Source organism: Plectropomus leopardus, chromosome 12 (genome assembly GCF_026936395.1).
Source record: "Plectropomus leopardus strain MGB_pleo_1.0 chromosome 12, ASM2693639v1, whole genome shotgun sequence".
NCBI classification, from domain to species: domain Eukaryota; kingdom Metazoa; phylum Chordata; class Actinopteri; order Perciformes; family Serranidae; genus Plectropomus; species Plectropomus leopardus.
The window spans coordinates 24,736,965-24,758,993 of NC_142187.1; the positions used below are offsets into that span (position 1 = coordinate 24,736,965).

At 39.0% G+C, this 22,029-nt stretch overlaps 1 protein-coding gene across 2 annotated transcripts in view; it reads left to right on the top strand.

Annotated features, from left to right (window-relative positions):
• Nucleotides 1–22,029, top strand: part of ube2v2 (ubiquitin-conjugating enzyme E2 variant 2) — an 84,200-nt gene that overhangs the window by 22,780 nt on the left and 39,391 nt on the right. For both annotated transcript variants that reach the window (XM_088085604.1, XM_088085603.1), the window contains one exon: nt 8,728–8,795. In XM_088085604.1, the coding sequence (XP_087941730.1) occupies nt 8,728–8,795 (68 nt within the window). The remainder of the gene's footprint in view (nt 1–8,727; nt 8,796–22,029) is intronic.

Genomic DNA, 22,029 nt, shown 5'->3' on the forward strand with positions numbered 1-22,029 from the left:
CAAGAGGGCAATCAGTCCCTACAGAAACATTGTTTGATACTAAGACATGCGAACAAATGATCAGGTACCTTTTGCGTCAAGTTTACAATCTGACAAAATTACAGGAATAGTTTGACGTTTTTGGAAATATACTTTTTTAAGATAAGAAGCTTGATACCACTCTCACTTCTGTATGGTAAATATGTAGCTGGTGTGAGTGACAGGTTTAGCATAGCTTAGCATAAAGACAGGAAGCTAGCATGGCTCTGTCCAAAGTTAGCAAAAAACACACCAGAACCATGTGCAATTAATTTGCACATCAATATATATTTTTTTTTTTGTCATGAGTACTTTCACACAGAACAGAGAAAGGCAGCGCATATCTGATTCTTCTCCTTCCGTTCTTACCTTTCACAATAAAAGGCCTAGACATATACTGGGTAATTGTTTATCAGAAGGAACCCACATTCACTCACAGCATTTCACTTAAAGGAAATGCAATAAATACATTTACAGTGGCTTAGACTTTACAACTTACCTCACAAGGACTTCCAGATGCTAGCTTGGGTCAGGATCCCTGCAGGTGTTGTAAGTTTGCATTGCTGCTGGCAACTATCTGCATCAAAGCTCATATGAATAGTTTTGTTGGAAAACATTTGCAAGAGAGTATTTTGCAGTTTCATTTTTTCTATTCATCATGCCACCCATGTGTAAAGGCCCCAATGCACCTCTAAAGTTCACTAATTAATACACTACATTTCATTGATTTAACCACTACAAAAAAATGGAGTGGAAAACATTACATGTTTATTACTGAGCTTAGGAGGTGTTAGTATGCAGATTGTTTTGTTATCGGACAGAGCAGTGTTAGCTGTCTTTCTGCTAAGCTAAGCTAAGCTAAGCTACCGTGTACCTAGTGGTAGCCTTACTTTTACCGTACAGGCCATACATTTGTAACAATACCGAGATACCAGATGCCAGGTTTAACCAGGTTTAAACACCCCCAAAAAGTTCTGTCTTCCAGGGTTACTCTGAATAAGTGCAGTAGTGTTTCTCCCGCCCATGAATTCCTGCTTGGCTCATTGACTTTACATTGTGACGATGTCAAAGATTTTTGAATAGCTTTTCTTAGCTCTAGGAAAGTTTTAAACTGCTATGGATTAAAATTCACAATAAAAAGAGTCATTATTTAATTGCTTGCAGTTTTTGGTATCAGATGTCTCTTTTACAATGGTGGTCAATGGGAAAAATGCTTTTGGGCTATTTTTTTGTTGCAATACAGGGAGTGGCCACTTGGAAAAATTTGCTGCAAGGCAGAACTGCTGTTTTTGGGGGCCTGGTACAGACATGAGACATTGTTATTTAAATCTCAGAGAGAAAGTGAATCAATATATTTCCCCTAATGCTATACTGTTTATATTTGTTTTATTTAATCTGTTCAAAAACTCAAGTATAAAAACGGCAATATGCAGGGCAACTATTAGAGTCAGTGGCCAAGAAACAGTCCAGCACATAACCAGTTGTTGTTTCCTCAATTTGGTGTTTGTACAGATTTAACACACGATAGAATGCAATAACTGATTATCTTTAGAGGTACTGATAAGTGTATTTTTCTACTTTCCGAGCTTGCTGTTAGCCCGTTTACAGTCGTTATGCTATGCTAAGCTAAGCAGCCCCTGACTTCAGCAACATATTTAGTGCACAATAAAAGTGGGAGCAATCTAATTGTCTTAACTCTTGGCAAGAAAATGAATACACATATTTCCCAAAATGCAGCACCATAGTGATAATTTAAAATGAGCGATTCTTCTGTATCTAGGAATTTATCTCTCCATAGTGTCTCATAGCTCATGTAGCTGAATGTCTCATGTTTAGCTTGGTTGACCACCAAATGTGTAAAAATTAGGCCTTGTGCCACTACAAAGTGCTGTGCAGACAAATCTATGCGATACCAGACAAGAACACTTTAATACCGCAGTAACTGGCCTGCATATTTTCAAGTGTGTCCAGATGTACCGTTGTGGGGGGTTTGTCCTCCGTGAGAACACACTGAGCCAGCAGGTGCACGTCTCAGGTAAAGGCTGCTGCTCTCAGCTCCTGATAACGGACCACTTCCCCTCCCCCACCACGAGTGTGTCCTTCTCCCTCTCTGCCTCTCTCTCCCTTTATCATCTGTGCCACCCTGGAGTGCAGTGCATTGAGGTGCCTGCCAAAATGCATGCCAAATGAAGAGCAAGAAGGGGAAGCAGGCAAGGGTGCTCTAAGTCTTTTATCTGGGTGTTATTGAAATTTTCACTAAAGAAATAAATCATTTGAAGTATCCTTCAGTTAGTCTTTGCGCAGGAAAGTGTAGTCATTTGACCGCAGTGTTAAGGGACACTCACTATCTGCCTTATCTTATAACAGATGGAAAAAAAAAATATTGTGCTTTAAATCAACATTGTTCTCTCAACAAACTGTCTGGTGGAGTTCCTGTTTAACTTAATGGAGCCTTTAAATTCATGAACATGAATTATAAGCTTGTTATCTATTGTTTTCACTGCCCAAATAGCTTCTTCAGTATTCATAAAACAACTCAGGCATATTGTTTATGTCTGCCTCATTAGTATTTATACTGCTATTTCTGTTTATTGTCACTGGGGAGCCAACTACAATGAATCTTCTAGTTGTACCCAGAAACTATTCTGTCTGGGGTTTATATATAACATCAGCAAAATCCAATTGACCTCTTTTAAATCTTTGTTAGATCATTGACAAGTCATGCAACCAAAGAAAATTGCTTTTCACCTTACTGTGCCTAAGAGCTGCGCAGCTCGCCGTGCAGCTTCACAGATCAACATGACACACTTGCTCCAGTCTGTTTGAACAGGGTTAATGCAAACGCACGCCCTACAGATGAGACACATTTCTACACTTGTGATGTGAAATAATGTTCATTCATCCACCGTCACCTCTCCGACTTTCCTCTTACTCATCAGAACGAATGTGTCATCAGGTTTTACGAGGCACAAAGTTAGCTGTTTTTGTGTTCTTGTGAAAAGAGCAAAAGACTATGTCACAGTATTTTCACCTGTTTGTAATTTATGAATATGAGATAATTCACTATATTAAAACAAATAAAAAATGGTCTTTATTTGTTCAGGTAGCCTGATATCAATCAAGGCATGTTTGCATGCTCTTGATGACAATGCTTACGTGCAGTGATGTTTAGCATGTTCTCCATCTTAGTTTATCTTGTTTGTAAGCTAAAGTGTTAACTATAGCTAATTTGAGGTAAACACAAAGATAAGATAAGGCTGATCAATTGTCAGTTCTGAAAGTGTTGAGTCATAAACTGAAGTATTAAACAAACTAAAATTTTGACGTGGTCACCAATGTATAAGGTGACCTGGATACAGTGCTGGAGGGAGGGGCTGTTCATTCCTTTAAAAGTTGCTTTGCAACATAAAAAGCCAAAAAAATGGGTGATTTGAAGGTATAAATTTACTATTTTTTTCCACATCCATGGGTCCATGGAGCGAGTGCAGTACCTTTTCCTTTCGCCCTGCCTCCCAACCTCTCAGACTCGGTCACATGAATAAATACAGGAAAATAACTTTGGATTCAGCTATTAGTGTATTTAACAAATTATACAGTGTAAGTCCACTGGGAAATGTCTTTTTGGTCCAATGGCATCGTGTGACAAATCCAGAAGTTGTAATAACATTGTTTGGCCACTAAGTTAAAGTGGCCTCAAAGCCAAGTGCTGTGTCTGGGAGCTTTGTATCCACACTTTCATTGCAAGTAATCCAATGCATTTCACTGAATGCCAAAAATTGTAAACTTCAATGGTGGTGCGTGCTATAGAAAAACCCAGGCAACCATCAAACTTGATGGGATTCGACCTCTAGGGGTCGTGAATGTTGACCGAAAATTGTTTTGCAATATATCCAGTATTTGTTCAGTCAGGACTTAAGTGGTGGACTGATTGACAGATATCCATATAGTCATGCCTATGGACAATTAAATAGTAATGAAACATATTAGCATAACATACAGAATAGAATTATGGGAACTATTACAACTTGTTCATAAAATGAAATTTAAATTTGCTTTATTTAAAATGTCTGTTATTAATCATATATTATACTATAAAATTGGATCCAGTATTATTCAAAAAATGAAGTGTGAGTTTACCCCCATAATAACCAGTCTCATGCCTGGATGATCCACATCTGGACTTTCTCTGTATTGTCTTCCTACAGTATATGGAGGGTGGATGCACGGGTCACTAATTCACAGGCAGTAACTGTGTGTCAGACTTCATATTAAATCCTGGCCATTCTCAGCCTATGGCGTCTCTCTGAAGCCCAAACATTTTGACCCCTGACCTCGTGGGAGGTTTGGTTTACAGCCGGAGTTAACAGTGCTGATAGCATGCTGAGAACCTGCCTATTTGATCCAGGAGAGAGCTCGCTCTGGACTGTTTTACAACCAGTGTCATCCAGTAGATTATTAAAGAAAAATTCATTTATAATCCTGTAGATAACCATATGCATGCTTTGTTCCTTCATTTCCACGAATCCATGTCGTTCTCCCGCCAAAATAAGAGCGTATGGATACACAATAACAAAAGTTAGGTTCAAGAACTCATATAAAATATGTGTTTAATGGTTCCAGAGTGAAGATTACTGTTGAGTGTGGTAGGTAATGTCATCCAGCAATTATAGGACACAGACAACACTTCCTATATAATCTCAGACCAGACCAGAAAGGATGTATAAACATGACAAGTCACTTTCTGTGTTTTACACAAGGCAGGACAAACTCTGTACTCTGTGATGTACTCGTAAAAGACTCTTGGACTTCTCAGTGGGGGATGAACTGGTGGGGTCTCCCATTGTGTGTGAGTGATCATTAGGGGTGGAAAAGAGCCTTAAAAATGTCCTGATACATTTACAATCCTGAGAGTTGAGGCAGCGAGTCTATTTAAAGAATAATGGTAATACGTGTGAAAGTATTGCCTGCCTGGTCCAGGCAGAAGGGGAAAAAATGAGAGGAGGAAGATTTTTTTTCATTATTTTGCATTTCAAAAAGTCAGACTTCAAGAACAAAGTTGAAATGTTGAGAATGAAGTTAAAATACAATTTTGAGAATAAACTCAAAGTGCTGAGGATAAAGTCAGCTCCTCTGGTCCATCAAGTTATATCTGATAACTTGTGATACTACATATTATCTCTCATATCATCTCTCTGCTGTCTGCCGACTGATAACTTGACCCAGTTAATACAGCACTCATTATGCAGAATTACCCAATTTATAACCACATTTATTTCATCACCTGATTAAGATTAGTGGTGTATTAATTTGTACATATTTTTACTGTTGCAGCTAGTAAAGGTGGGCCTAATTTTCATTTCTTAATATACTAGTGGGTACCCTAACCTCAGGGTTTCCCACATGTTAATTTATTTGTAGCAGCCTGCAACCATTAAAACATCTGCCGACACATATTGATTTTACATTTTTGGAGCTGGACCATTTAGTAGGAGTGCTATTGGAGAAAAAAAAATCATTCAGCTGTGCATTGCACAACTCTTTTGGAGCACAGAGCGTGCCCAGAGCATAAATGGAGCAGCAGAGTTTTGAGTTTTGTCTCAAAGTTTGTTTTTACTCTGCAGCAGCTGCTCCTCTCATCCACTGATGTGATCTGATCACTTTTAAATGGATCTGCATCAATCTGGATCAATCATCATTTATTAGTTAATTTATATTTTGCATTTAGAATTGAAATCTGTAAAGTAACTTAAGCTATCATTTAAATGTGATGTAATAAAAAAAAATACAATATTTGCCTTTAAAATGCAAATGGAGTATTTAAGTTTAAAATAGCATAAAATGGAAATACTCAAGTAACTTTAGATAATACATCACAGTGAACAAAATGTATCTGTCAGGGTTATGTTAGTGTTGTGTAATGCAGTGCAGACTCCTCGAATCAAAAGAAGCTTTGTTTCTCCAAATTCTTCAGACAAACAAACTGCAAATACGGATGTTGTAAAAAGGATAATATACATTTGGAAGCTATCACAACATTTGTTGTTTAGCAGTTGACTCATAAGTTTTGGATGTTGCAGCGCATGAGCACACACAAATCAGATCATGCTTACAGCTGTATTACCATGCAACAATAACATAACCGACAAAAAGCAAACTAAATATTGACTTTGGTAAATTAAGCTCCAGATCTCTCCAAGTTGATTTTGAACATGTATATACTTGAAACTAGATGAGTTTGCTTTGGAAAATGGTCAGCAGAATGTTAAGTATATGTGAGTTGTAGTGAATTGGCATAATTATGCAAAACCACCAGTGTGACCTTTTGAGTAAAAGTAAGAGGCAGCGTATTATGAATGTAAAAGGTCAGTAAGTTAAAAATGAACTATCTCCTGCAGTGCAAAAGAGTTCAGTGTGTGGTGTGTTAAACATATTGTACCATACAAGTTAGACCTTTAAAATATATGATTATGAAACTCATGCTGCGAATTAAAGAAGCTTATAGCATTCTGAGTTTTCTGTGACCATAATCTTATCAGTGAATTCAGACTCCAGAAAGATTTGAGCCACTGATGCAACGACTGATTTGTAACACAGGACATTTTTCATCTTGGCAGCCCAAACCCCCCCTTTTTTTTTAACATGGAACGACTTTGTGACTGCAACAACATGGCATAACTTTATGTTGATGAATGAATGGGAGTATGTGGGAATCCATCTTATCAGCGACTGGAACAACAACATATTTGGTCAAGGGCCAGTTCTGGCATCCTTCTTACCCCACTGACAGTTAACACTTGATTTCAATTTGCTTTCAGGATCATTTCCGCCTCCTTAATTGAGATAGAAATCTATGTTGTGCCAGACTAAACCAATGTGATGCTGCAATGCTTCTGAGTGAGTCTCGCTTCATAGACCATCTGTCTTATTGATGGCCCAAAATATCTAAGCCCTTGATTTGATGTCAGAAACTTGAAATCGAGGGCACAACAAATAGGTGATATTTCAACAAGATGTATTGCCTCCAAAATGGCGGTAATATATATATATATATAAATATATATATATATATATATATATATTGTTTTTTTTCACATATGGGACAGCTATTTCTAGGTCAAGATCCCTTTTGGGTCAGGCTGGAATCTTTTTTTTTTTTTGAAAATACATGAACCTGAAGCTATAAATCATTTGAACTCTAGATCATTTCATGCATAGTGCTGGATTGAAAGCAGTGGTCATATTATAGTGAATATCAATGTTTCCGTTATTGATAGAATCATTTCACTGAATGTTTTTCCATCCATCCATCTTTTTTCTTCTTTTAACCGCAGCCGGGTCATGGATAAATGGATTTCACAGGGTAACAGATTGAGGTTTTCTCCTGAATTGTCCCTTAACTTTATAAGATGTGACTTGGATGGTAATGACTGTCAACCGGACAGTCAACATTTCTTAAACCTTCAATATGATCATTAGTATATCAATGACTCATCAAAAAAAAGTTTTTCTTGCATGTCTCCACACTGAGCAGCACCTTTTGGAGCAGCAAATCATCACATTTCTGAACCTGAACTTGTGACTAAAAATATTGATTTAATATCAATTTTAATTAAAAATTTGTCGCCGATATGTTTTCAGTAGTTCGACTCTCAAATGAATCCACTGATAGATGTTTCAGTATTTATTGGTTTTCTTTTCCAAAACGTCTTGATGAACTGAAACAAAGGGGACTGCGTTTAACAACAGAAAAACTCTTTTAAAACAGCTGTTTACAAAACTCTCATAAAACCTGTGCAGTATAATCAACACATCCGCGTTTGTAAAATTCTGCCACTTGGTCAGTGATTTCAGTGTCAGCAATTGACACACAAAGCCACCTTATCCTGTGGTGATACTCCATCACACAGCATCAGTTTGATACACTGCTGGTAATGATGGAATATAAGGAGCTGTAGCTATAGGGCGGGCGGGTCTTGATGGGGCTAACAAAGCTCTGACTTTCACCTTGCAGCTTGCTTTTCTCCTACCGTATGAATGTTGAGCCAAACCACAATGTTTTGTTTTTGTTTTTTTTTTAATATATATATATCTAACCACATGCTTTTTCTTGCCTAAAGTACTCATGTGCTTGTGTTGTACAAGGAAACTTATGACATTGTAAGTTTATTTTGGAAAAAAAAAACTGTATGTGCCTAACCAGCAGAAGCCATATAATTCCTGTTGATACTGAAGTTTATATTAAAAAGACAGTTTTATTTAAAAGCTGTAAATTGACACACCATCCCGGAAATTCAGACACAGGCGCCTGTCATATGTAGACGAGAACGGTACTGAACAAGCTGCAATATTTGATGAGTTGGGATGAGAATGTGTTGGTATAATATATGTCTCATTTATCCAGTTGTTTGTTCAGTACCTCATAAACACATGCATTTTCTTCTAAAACCTTACTATTTAAAACATTTCCGCATACAAGTTGTGCACCTAGACAATCATGCGCGTTTAAACTTTGCCTGTGTTTCAGTGTGTTGCCCAGACGCGCTACTTGTTCTTGCATTAGACTGTAACGCAGAAGTGTTTTAAAGGCTTTAGCAAAAATGCCTGTTTTTGGGAAGCACTGAGCATTCAACTGAATAAAAGAGACTTGGATTATCCTGTACGAGTTGTGTGACAGTTTGCAAACTGGAACCCTCTACTTATATTTTTCAGATTTGGATTCTTTGTTCGCTGTGGAGGCATCCAAGAAAGTTTTCTTCACAAATTCAACACAACACGGGGTGAGTATTTGACCTACAAATGGCTATTTTGTATTCCTTCAGTGATTTGATGTGGAGAATATCTTTAACCAAAAGTTAAAAAATTAGTTATGCAGATGGATAAGACAGTGATTTTAAAAAACTGAATTAGTTGCAAACGTACTGCTGCCACAACTTACTTAAACAGGATTGATGCGGATACTATTTACAGCTAAATAATAATACAACATAAGTAGCTAAGGGCAATATTTCTGAAAAAAACATTCTTGGTCGAAGGTAAATTACTGAACCAACAGCAGCGACAACACATGACTGTAATTTGTAGACTAGTCTTTCCAAAAGTATTGGTATATATTCAAATTTAAATAGTTGGTGGCACAATAAATCCATTATTATTTTGGTGTACAGGCTCTAACAAATGGTCTTTCAATGTCTCCACAAAATATCAAACAAAGCCATCGCTGATAAGCACTTTGGCCGTCTGGTCTCTGGATTTTGTGGTGAGTGGTCCATATCTACAGACCATTACTAAAATATGCTTTTGTATGAATTATGCTTCAATGCACAACATGAAATTACCAAGATAATTGAACTGATATTTAGCAGCACAGCGTCTTTGATGCTGACTTTCAGTGGCGCCTAACAAAACAATCAGTGTTTTTTAAGAAAAACACCGAATCTAATGCAACACCATGAAGGGAAAATAAAGGAGCCTTTCTGATCAAACAATGCTTTGTTAGACTGAAGCTAATAAGCTCTAAGTGTCCATTAAGAGGGTTCCACATTAAATACCTCATCCCAGACTCTTTTACCACACGTTTATTTCCCAATTAGCAGTAATCCCCTGAATGGCTGGCAGAGGATCTTGCTGGCCCCTCTGAAATGGGCCACAATTAGACGCATTGTATTGAATTAGCATTGTGGAGCCTGAAGTGCCGCTCCTGTGAGGGCCAGTGTTTTATTTGTCACCTGGGAGCACTGCTCTGAGGCCAGGTCACAGCTCCACACAGCAGGGACCCTGTAAATCGCCTGTTGCTGCCGCTGAGGCTGACCTGCAACAGGGCCGCCATTCAACCATCTTGTGAGGAATGTCTCCTGCACCAGTGGGGGGGTTGAACGGAAGTTAGATGTGGTTTAAAGGGAACAGACGGATGAACCGTGTGCGGACAGTGTTTCCTTTGAAAAGCCATTCAAAGAATCCTTTGACAGCGACTGTGTCAGCTGATCACAAGTCTTTGACTCTTCTGTGGCGCCTAATGTCCAGAGACACTTCAACCACCGACACTGCAATGTAATACTCTGTAGTATATTGTACTTAAGTTGAACTTTAGTACTTCCATTTGACACTAGTTTGTATTTCTAGTGCACAAAATTTCAGAAGTAAATATTTACTACTTTTTTTATATATATATTTTAGCCTCCATAAAGATATAATCTACCTCTAAATTGTGATAATTAATTGACTGAATTATCAGTAAAAACCTCGGACAGTTATGAAATTAAAATGCTGCTTATGTGAATGCATCAGTAATAATAATCTAATCATATAACATTCATAATAATAATCTAAAAGGATCAAATTAACATAATACTTATACTTAAAATTGTATGTTTTAAGTATTTTTTGCTGATGTTAAACTTTTACTTGAATAAAATTTTACATGCAGAAATTTTGTTTGTAAAACAATTTTAAGACTGTAGTTACTTTTATCTAGTAAGTAAAAGATCTGAATGCTTCTTCCACCAGCGCTCATGTATTACTAGAAAATATCTGCTTAATTTTTTTTAACGTCAATAAGCTTAGAATGATCAACAGCATGTTTGAGTCACTGACAGCTCTTAGGCAGGACACCAGGAATGCTTTTTCAGGCTTACTTACAATTTTTCCAGTGGCCACTCACAGTATTGCAGCAAAAAATCCGCTGTAGCCCAAAATGCATTGTCCCCAAAGACCATCATTATAAAAGAGACTTTTCGTCAAATCAATTATGACTCTTTACAGTGTGAATGAATGATGAAACACTACTGCACATACTTAATGGGCTGCATTCCTTGGAAGTAAACCTGGAGGCTAGTAACTTTTTTTGCCGTCTGCACCAGGAACGAACTCCACTCAACTGACTAGGCGCCATCTTGGGATCCGTTATGTAGTCATTATTATATACCTATGCTCTTAGCTAGCTAGCAATACTACAGTCTGAAAATACTGTTACAAATACATGTCCTGCATGCAAAACATTACTTAAAAGTCAAGTGTGTAGGATTTTGGAGATTCTTGTGTGCTGAGCTAAATGGACAATCAGAGTGATTTAATTTACCAGCGGCCTCTACATCTCCGACGCCAATTTAACGTGCAGAATCGCCTGAAAAAAAAAACCGACTCACTGTTGTGAGCCAACAGTGCAGGACACACTGCAGAAACTAGGGGGAGACACTCACCGAAGGCCCAACATTGGCTCAGGGCCAACCGTTTTGGCTTGGTGTGTCAGCGCCTTTAAGTAGAATTAAAAAAATATTGGCATCAAAATATATTTAAAGTACCAAAAGTAAAAATATTCATTATGCAGAATCATAAATATTAGATTACTAGATTATAATTAGTGAATAACTCTCTACACTGCTGGGTAGTTTAACCTATTACAATACAACATAATTTATTAGTTAATTTATATTCTGTATTAATAATCTAAACATGCAAAGTAACGTCACGTTATATACTGCCTCAAAAATGTAGTGGAGTAAAAGCTTAAAGTAGCATAACATGTAATTACTCAGGTACCTTAAATTTGTACTTACGTGCAGTACTTGAGTAAATGTACTTAGTTACTTTCTGCCACTGTTCAAGTGTTGACTCTGTGCTTCTTGAAGTGCTCCAGATTCAGTTTGAATAGTGAAATTAACGTCTTTCTTATAGAAACATTATTATGACACACAGGAGTCAAAAGAAGGAACCCTTTCAAATGATTAAAGGGGTCAGTCAGGATTTCTGGCTGAAGATGGAAAAATGGCGCAAAGCACTCAGACTCATGCTCTGCAGCCAAAGGCATCACGACTTTTGCGTCAGCAAATTACCTCGAGTGCTGCCAGTCTCAATTGTAGGGTAACATAATGAGTGTGCTTTGCCGTAATAACAAATAATTGCAAATCTAATGGCACGGCATATTTGTCTTTAGCTCTGTGCAGTTTCATCATGCCTCCTACTGTTTCTTTTTCTTTCTGTAGTTTCCAGTGTATCTGTAACCTTTCAGCCTGCTGAGATATTATTGTTAGAAAACTGTATTCACATGAGACAGCAAGTGCCTGGAAACATCGCAGTGGCTATATGAGTGTGTGATTACATTCATCCTACGGCAGAACAACTATCATCAGCCGATTCTCCATTATTCAAACACAAATGATGAGAGAAGCACTTGAGCAAGAGTTTCTCAGTCAGTTGATACTTGCCTTCAGTTAGCTGTGACAGTGAATCGCCCATGACTGGAGAACAATTAGCCGCAGCAGCAGGAGGCCGATCTTAACAATGCTGTTGTTTTCCTCATGCCATTGCGGTTTTGGTTTTACGGCCATCCTGAGCACACGTTTTCACCTCTGTTTTGCATTTACAAGGTACGCAGTCAGTGCAGACGTGATGTAAGGAGTGAAGGAAGACGATAAAATATTTAGCACATTTATTATTTAGTGAAGTTTAGCTGGTGGCAGTGTTCGTCACCTTCTGGAAGACAAAATATTCTATTTGTAGTTTGCATTGCAGGAAGAACTGTATAAAGTCCATCGTATGTTTTAAAGCAGTCAGGTGCCAGGTTCATGAGTACATCAGTGCTGCAGACAACTGACATAAGCAGCTTGGGGTGAAATGAAATGACATGCTGACGTGACCTGTGCCAGCTTGTGGTTGGACCTGTGAGTGTGTGTTGCTGGGTAGAATCGGTGCAGTCAGGGCCGAGAGTTGAAAGGGCGAGGGAGGTGGTGGCAGGAGTGCGGCGCTGAGCAGTCAAGGATAGACCTCCAGTGTTTGTGGAGGGAGGGAGGCCGGCCAGCTCGGGTTCTGGGGGGACTGTGGGGCTCGTGGGTTGGCTTGGGGGGGTGACGGCGGCGGTGGCGGGCAGGAGAGTTTTCTAACCAGGAGACTGTAACTCATTGTAGCCTGACTCCGCTGGCTTGGGTGGCAAAGATCGTGAAGTCCTGGACATTCATCAACCTGCCGAGGAGGGCCGACTGACTGGAGCCAGGGTCTGTTTTCTTCCCCCCTTCTTCTCCCTCTCACCGTGTCAATGGGATCCAGTGCGACTATGCCGAGGCAGCCGCCCCGAGGAGACAGACCCGGGTCAGTGCAAATAATCAGGCCTCTGACGCCTTGCCTCGTTACTGGGCAGAGGGGGGGCGGGGGGGGGGCACCCACAGTTGACTGTGGGGGATCCCAAAGGAAACTAAGGACAGGGGTCGGGCAATGGGTCTGTCTTACGAAGAGGAAAAGGTCATGGTATGGGCATGCCGATGGAAGAAAAAAAAACACAGACACCGTTACAATATACATCCAGTTTGGTATTTAAGTTTCTATTTTTGTTGGACTGGATGCATGTGCATATAAAAAGGTGATTAGAAACCCAGTTATGTGGCAGAGGATGTTGGACGTTGTGTGTCTCATATACATAATGTTTAAAGGCATACTATGCAGAAATCGTTCGTTGCTGTTTGTAAACAATATTGCCAGCGAAAGTGAAAGTGAAAGCCAACCCAGAATGCATTCTCATTTTGGAACAAGCTTTGTCCATTTGGAGTTTTGCCTAGCTATATCTGCAGGTTTTTGTGCTGTGTGTGTGATTTGATGCATGCTGCTTATGGTGTGACACCTGGTCATTCATTTATTTATTCATTTATTTATTTGTTTATTTATTAAGTCCTGACTTCACCTGTGCACTGTGACCAGGGACTTACCAAACACAGCAATATAAGAATAAATAAGGACATATAGGCAGAGGAAAGAGTTTCTGCAGATAAACACACAACAACACACTTCTTCTGGGTCATAAGTCATGATTGACAGGGATTTCTTTTTTATAAGTCTATACTGTACATTGTTTTGTTAATTTATTTTTTGCGGACATTCTGCATAGTATACCTTGGAGAAATCAGGTTACTTCAGAAAGTCATCTGTAATGTCACATATACAGCGTGCAATAACAACAGTCATCTCACAATATATGAGATGGTAATAAAAACCTTGGCCACAATCTGTATCACACTGTTCGGTGAACAGGCTTTGTCTGTTGTGCTAAACCTCAAAAGAGGACAAGGACGAGACTGTTGACCCCGTCACAACCAGGGAAAGGAGGGCAACATGAAATGCAATATCTGAAAGGCATGTTTGACTTTGTAAATATATTTTTCTATTAGTAGCATTATGCTTGACACTTTACAGTGTTGTCACAGTGGGTTATTTCCATTACTTTTAGTTTGATTTTGGGCTTCTTTTTGTATAATTTAGGTTGTTTAATTGAAAACTATGTTTCAGTTAAATAGCTCTCTTTCCAGGCTTAGAAGTACGATTGAGATTGACAGGAAGCTGACAGGACATAGCTAAGTGGGCTTTTCTCTGCTATTTATTATATCATCTATGTAATTATTTTACATCTGTTCATCATATTCCAGTCGTTAACTCTGACAAGTTGAAGTAAAAATTGATAGCTAGCTTAGCTTACAAAATATTGATACGTTGTTACATCTGGCTTCTGCTCTGATACTCCTCGTTTCTCTGCAGTGTTATGGAACTGGTCCTTTTGGTTTGTGTCATTACAAACTCTGGAAGACTGAATCCGTGTTTTTGAGACTGTCATTGGCACACTGCAGTTCCAAGGTAAAAATGCTTGGCCATGACTGCTTTTTTTTGCTCGTATTTTGTAGCATATTTAAAACCCCATATGGACATGTTAACAAGGTTAAAACTTTATTTTTCACTTGAGTGGATCTTTAATGAATATTATAATTGGGCTAACTGGCAAAGTCATCAGTCAAACCTGCCAACATTAGCAGTGTATTCTCCATTTCAAATTGAGATCTAAATTTCGGACACCGTCTCATCTTGCTGGTGGACTCGTCTCACAGTATGATCAGAGCTTATGTCTCTGATTGACAACCAAAGATTTCATCACGTTTTCCTCCCAACTGACAGCTTTCATAAGGCAGCCCAAAACTGCAGTGTGTTAAAAGGCCAACCATTCAAGTGCAAACACACTTGTTTTAACAAAGCTTTTCACAAGGTGACAATTAAAACAAAAATTGATCGATCACCAACTTTATTTCTTTGGTTATCTGCGACTCATCTCGTGCCTCAGGCTGCTCTGTGTGACAGAAACATGGCTGACCTTTAATAACATTAGATGGGAGGAAACCACATTGAGGACAGAGCTCAAACATTAGTCTGGACATGAGGGCTTCACTCTGTAAGTCATCAGCAGCTTTCCTATGACTTGTTCCCAGTGATAATGGCGCTGAGTCAGGGCCTGAGCTCTGAGCATGGGAAAATGTAAAGGGAGGAATGTGCGGGGGAAACACTGTCTGGCCTGATGGCACTCCAGAGTCTGCACTGTGTCCTCTCCGAAAAGACCTTTGTCTTTATTATGAGTCAGGCCTCATATATTTACATTAACAGAGTGATGCTGAATTAATGGTGTTAACATTTTCTGTATTCATATTTGGCACTTCTGTCTACTTGTAATCAGCTGCTCTTTAAAATCCTTTTGTGTTTTATTTCAAGGCAAAGTAGTCTTTTATGAACTTGTATGATTTTATCGACTTGGAGCTTGATGATTTGATTTAAAGCATGTTGAAATACCCCGGCTGTGACCTGCTTCCACACTCTTGTCTCCGTTTTCAGCAGTGGATAAATTTCCCTGCGAAAGTCATCATTTATTCTCATGTCGACGTCATTCTCTTCTGCTCATTTAACTTCCTGCCGCTGAGCCAAGTGAGCTCATTATCCCTTTGGATGAGAATATTCAGACATTTGCTGCACCTTTTGTGCATGTTAACAGTCTCTGTCCCTTGCTAGTCATCATTCTCAGTTTTGAGTTCTCACTTCCAAATATCCTCCCCTGCCCCCTTTTTTCTCTCCCCCTGCAACACCACCCACCTTCACCTCCCCCAAGGCCTCATGGGAGCTCAGCAGTACAAATTTCCGTTTATACCAGTGGCTGGGGCTGACGACACCGCAGCGCTCTACCCCACAGATTGACGAGCCCTCAGATGCCGATTTACTGTACATGGCAGCCACTCTGGAGCCGCCGCACATCTGGAGTGGAGTACGCTTACTGAAAAACAGGGGCCAACCTTGGCCCAAACAAGTGTAGCAGAGCAAAACCGATGAAAGGCAGGCTCCCCCCCTGCTTCCACACACACACACACACACACATCCTCCAAACCTCCCCCTGCTCTCCAGAGCCCAGATCTCTCAAGCTATTACAAAGACCTTGGAAGGACTGGATTCTGTAAACAAAAACTTGAGAGAGGCATTAAGAGACATGGTGGAGCTAATGATGTGATTGTGGTGGGAATGTCTTCACCGAAGCTGCTGAAATCTCCACTTTGAAAGTGTGACAGTGTGTGTGTGTGTGTGTGTGTGTGTGTGTGTGTGTGTGTGTGTGTGTGTGTGTTGCAGGGGACATAAGCTGATTCTTGGAAAAACAGTCAACCTTCAGCTTTGACAAAGTTTGCAACAGGAACACTTCCAAAAGTGACAACTTAAAAGAGGGAGAAAAACAAAGGAGAGATTTGAATTAGATAGAATGTGACACATTTATTTTCTTTACATTTCCTAGGAATTTATTTTATTTGGATTTTAGGCTTTAGACTAAAAATACAAATATATATGAAAAAAAATCACAGAATGTGAAAACATAAATAATCAGATGCCTTGGAGGTTCAAAAAATGATTTCACAATCTGACATGGCATCCAAAAACAACACAAGAAAGCAGTTGGCTTCCTGTAGGAACCTCATATTTTGTAATCGTGTCTTTTGCAATTCACAGCTGACATTGTTCCCCACAAGAAGGAAAGGTTTCATAAAGCTGGGACTGGGCCAAGTCAGGAGAAAGACACTGTAAAATGTCAAAATATCACACAAAGGAGAAGTCAAGTCTGCAACTTTTTTTAAAGGAAGATTCTGTTAATAATTATACATTAGTGTCACTAGATGAGCTGAAAATCAGTTAAATCTCCAATTTCACAGATTTCGTAGATTGTTACATTATATTCTCATGTGTAAAACTGTAATACAGGCTCTGTTCAGCCCTCTCAATGTGCTCTACATCCTGCCTGTATTACTCTCAGATCTGGCTGTTGCTGGGCTCAAACCACAGAGACGGCGTCAGGAGTCTCTCCTGTTCACCATATTGAAAGTGTGTTACTGTGTGTTCTCAGAGTGTCGGTGCCGCTGTGAGTGTGTGCGAGGTAAAAAGTGTCAAGGAATTCATTGTCTGTTCTCCACCTGTTATTATTCTGGTCCCAATCAACCTGCTAGCCAGTCTGGAGCCAGTGGCCATCTGGAAACACTGCTCTGTTTATAAACTTGGCAAGGATCAGTACTCCGGGGCTCTGACCTCCCACACAAATCTGGAAACAATTAGAGCAAGACAGTCTGGCTGATTACTGCGAAAGGGCCCAGCGTGGATCCCACTGACGGCTGCGGGGACGCCAGACCCTTGTTAGAGAAAATGCGAACTCAGGACTACACAAAACCCCTTGCACAATTATCACACAAACACTTACACTTTCAGGGTGGTGTTGCCTTTTCATCTACTTTCGTCTCTATTTTTGAATTTATGACCCTTATTTTTTGTTCTCGCAGACAGATGGGCACACTCACCCACCACCCACGCGCACAAACAAACACAATTTATTGATCTTTTTGCATTGTTCATGGGATGACTTGCACCTCGCTTTTATTTAAGGAAACTGTCTTCCTTAATCCCCGTCCACATGTTGACTCATGCTCATGAAAACTGCCAATGTAAAACCTAAATTTAGAAAATGCCTTCAAAGACAATAAAAGGAAAAGAAGTTGGGTGGTGTTTTTTTAGATCATGATTAGCCCTTTTTTTGGTTGCCTTAAATAACCTGAATAAATCTAAAATTCTTTCCACCCCTGTAACACGCTTCAGAGGTATTCGATTTGATGACAGCTCAGAAAACGAGTTTTCCTTGCAAATAAGCATGCAGTGACATGGAGGTCACTTTACATCATGGCATTATTGATTGGTTGTCTGCATAACTTGGCTCGTCCCAGCCTTCAATAAATCAGCCCAAAGATTGTCATGACTAGAATATGGTGACACATAATTGACAAACAAGCACGAGTTGATACAAACATTTGATAAATTCCATTAGTGAGCATTCATTCATTCAGTGAGCATTTATGCATATTAAAGCAAACAAAAAATCTCAAATTATTTTAAAAAAAGACAGTATTTCCTCATTGTGAGGCTGTAAATTGATGTCTGTGCAGTGATCCAGGGTCAACATTAATAAAATACCCCCAAAAGATTAATTAACAGCACATATTTTTCCTGTTAGAAAGGTCTTTTTCATTTCTCAGACCAACTGAAACCCCCCCAAAAGCTTGATTGTGCAGGGATCTGGTTATAAATACCCAGCAAGCATTCATCACTGGCAAATATCAAAGCAATACATCAAGTAATGAAAACTTACATGATTCACGTTGAGTTGATGGTTTTTGTCCAGCACTTTCAATCTCAATGATTACCAGAAAATTATTAATAACGTAGATTTTGCCATTAAAACAAGTCCCATATTGAATTTGGAGAATACTGAGTTGCAAGGCCCAGGCACGAAGGCCGACTGTTGCGTCACCTCACATCTCCTGTGTCTCGACTAAAAAGTTGTGCTTGAACAAACCGCAAAGGCTACAGCCAAAAACCAACTGGCACGTATGTTATGTGCCCGCATGAAAGGAAGTAGCTCTCCATAGAGGCAGGCGGCTTTAGTCTGTCTTTGTCATTCAAAAAGTGAAACTGGAAGACTGACATGACGGATTAAAAATGTTAGTTAGCCAGTTAGCACATTAAAGACGTAACCTAATGTTGAAAGATCAAAGGATAATTACCATGCAGAGGCAAACAAAACCACAAACAACTGTGAATCACTTCTGCTAAAAAAAACAAAACATACTCAATAACAAGTTTGTTTTGATTTTATGGACTCTTGACTTAAGCTGTTTGTTTGCTTTCCTTACGTCTGTTTTTCCTCTCGTGCACTGAGCTGAACTGAGTGATTTTGTTCACCGACGGGCTCCGCAATCTCTGATTCAACATGCTGAATTGGCAAAAAAACAAACAAACAAGCAGACAAGGGCTGAGTTGGACCAACGGTGCAGGATACACTGCAAAAACTTAGGTGACATATGCTTACCAACGGCCCAACATTGACAGCCGGGTGACTGCCGGCTTGGTGTGTCAGGGCAATGTATCCACATAAAACAATTGGTGTGATATCCTGTAAAAATGCACACATAAATGAAGGTATATAATTAACGTAAGGTTAAGTAATTAATACAAAATTACTGAGGTTAGGTTTAAAAAAAAGTGGTGTGAACGTACCTTGAAATGACTCAGAGTTCACGCTGTTTCAAACACCAGTCTCCTGAGGAAAGTCCCATGCCCCATCCCAAACTGCCTCCTACGGAGTTCAGGACTGCTTCTTTCTTGACTCCCGTCAGCACGTTGGTCACGTGACCGCAGCCTTCCAAAATATGTTGGTTATACAAATTAGAAGTTCATCATTACGTGAGTATTGCTGCATTACTTTTCGTAGGAAAACATACAAACAGCGTATGAGAAAAGCCCGATGAGCGCCCTTAAGTGCTGTCCTCCTTTTGTTTTGGAAAGCCTATAATTAGGAGGTGATGAATCAAGATGATAGTGTAACCCTGGCTATACTCAATGCTAACTATAAACTTGATAGTTACTGAATTAAATCTATTTTCAGGACATGGGTAAAGCAAGAGCTTCTCTTTGCTCTCTTACATTTCACTCTGCCATTACGAACATTACAAGGTGCACTGTGTAATGCAGTTTCCTATCTAAATGAAGAAACAGAATAGTTACAATTAATCAAATTATACAAATTATCTCAATAAAGATGAGAAAAATAAGATAATTACAAAATAAATCTCCTTTTACAATAATAATGAGGATGAATAATTGGTCTCCTCTCTCTCTCTCTCATCTTCTCCCTCTCGGCCTTTCTCCTTTCTCTCTCTCACACATTCAGTCTTTTACAAGGATTTATGGTATTCCGTTGCACAGAGCATGTGAATAAAGCAGGACGGGCTGCTTTTAATTAGCAAAGATTATAGGAAATGGGCCCAAAGCCCAATAGAACATTTCCAGCTGGAAGTCCAGCCTCTGTGCTTAGCAGCAGTGCAGCTCGGCAGCTATAGAGCGATGGAGATTGAATGCAGATACTACATTACATGGTACTTTCCCATTTCTGTTTCATTACTTATGTCGTTGGCTGAGCTGCTCCTGTGCTCCCAGCGGGTGGAGAAAGTATTCAGAGTTACTGAATGAAGTGAAAGTACAAATACATGAAGCAAAAGTACAGAAGTAAGATTTACTTTGAGTAACAGAGTGCTTGTTCTGCAGTAAAATGCTGATAACTGATAGCCTGTTATATATTACATGAGTCCAAGGGTCCGACCCCTCCAAAGGGTAAATAACATAAATCTGAGGGGTCATGAGATGAGCTGTTTTGCTACACAAATTTGCATATGTTTCATGGACTCTAATCTTTGCTTTTTTGTGAAATTTGTGATTATTTTACATCTTTGGGCTTTGAATTGTCTTTGGTGTAACTTATAAAAACATCTGAAACAGGACAGGAGGCTTCAACGACATTGTCTTTTTGTAAGAGGTCAAAAGCCATAAAGGTATTATGCTTTACTTAATTTTCTTTATTAAATAGGCCTATAATTTTTAAATGTCAGATGTCAAACATATTAAACATGGCCAAAGATAAAATAATGAGGTAAACGTATCTAAAAGTAATCCCTGTGAGCAAAAACCTCAGGCTTAAGATCTGTTCTGAATACTCTGCTTTTTGTTTTTTTATTCTTTTGCAATAGGCTGACGTCATAGTGTGACGAATTTCCTTGTATGATCATCTACTCCAGGCACGCTACTGCAAGTATTTATAGTGTGTAGCCTTGGGGTTGTCACAATAACGTATTGATGATAACCGTGATTAAAAGTGAAATACTGATATAGAAAAACATCTGACAATATGCAAATAATCCAGCGCCATGTAAATCATTTGCGTTTCTTTCCTGTCTCACTTTATTTCCCTCCACCAATGCCATCTGGCTTATTTATTTCACTTTTCATTATAAGTAAGTGCTCTTTTTGTACAGTTTTGTACAGTTATGGTAACAGACTCTTTACCCCCCTGCACTTGTATTTTGAGTGTAATTCATTTGGCAAAACAAAAAACAAAACACTAGATGAATTTGACTGATAGCATTATTTTACCCCAACATTTTGTATAGATATCGTGATATTATTGTTATCATGAAGTCTTTTGGCCAGCAGAATGGTGTAGTGAAAATTTGATATAGTGCCAGCCCTATGTAGTCTACACTGCTACATGTAGCTAGATAATAAAGTCAGGGAAACATGTAATCCTGGCTGCAGTGTTGTTAATTTTGGATCATTTTTTTGCTGGAACAACCTGGTAATGTAGTTTTTAGGTTAGTGTTTTATTGGTGATTTTTTTTTTTTAAACGACAGTAGAAAATGCCACTATAGGCTACTTTATTACAGTCATCCCCAACTGCAAGTACTCTGCTACATGTAGCTACATGCTAATGTCAAGAAAACATTTAATTTTGATTGCTGATGTTATTTTCTCCCTGATTTCAGGTTCCTGTTGGAACATGTAATGTCGTGTAGTTTTTGGTTTAGAAACTTTAACTGATGATTTTCCACTATGTAAATTGCTGTTATCCACAGTCATTTCTGCTGCATGTAGCTACATGCTAACATCAGGGAAACCTGTAATCTTTGCTGCTATGTTATTAATTTCTTCCTGGTTTTGCATCATATTTTTGCTGGAACATGTCCCCATTGTGTAGTTTTTGGTTTTTAAGTGTTTACTGATGAATTTTCAGAGTAGACAGTGCCGCTATTCTCAGTCAGTCTTTCACAACCTTCAGTGATGGCGCAGAGATGCTCATAAGTCCCAGA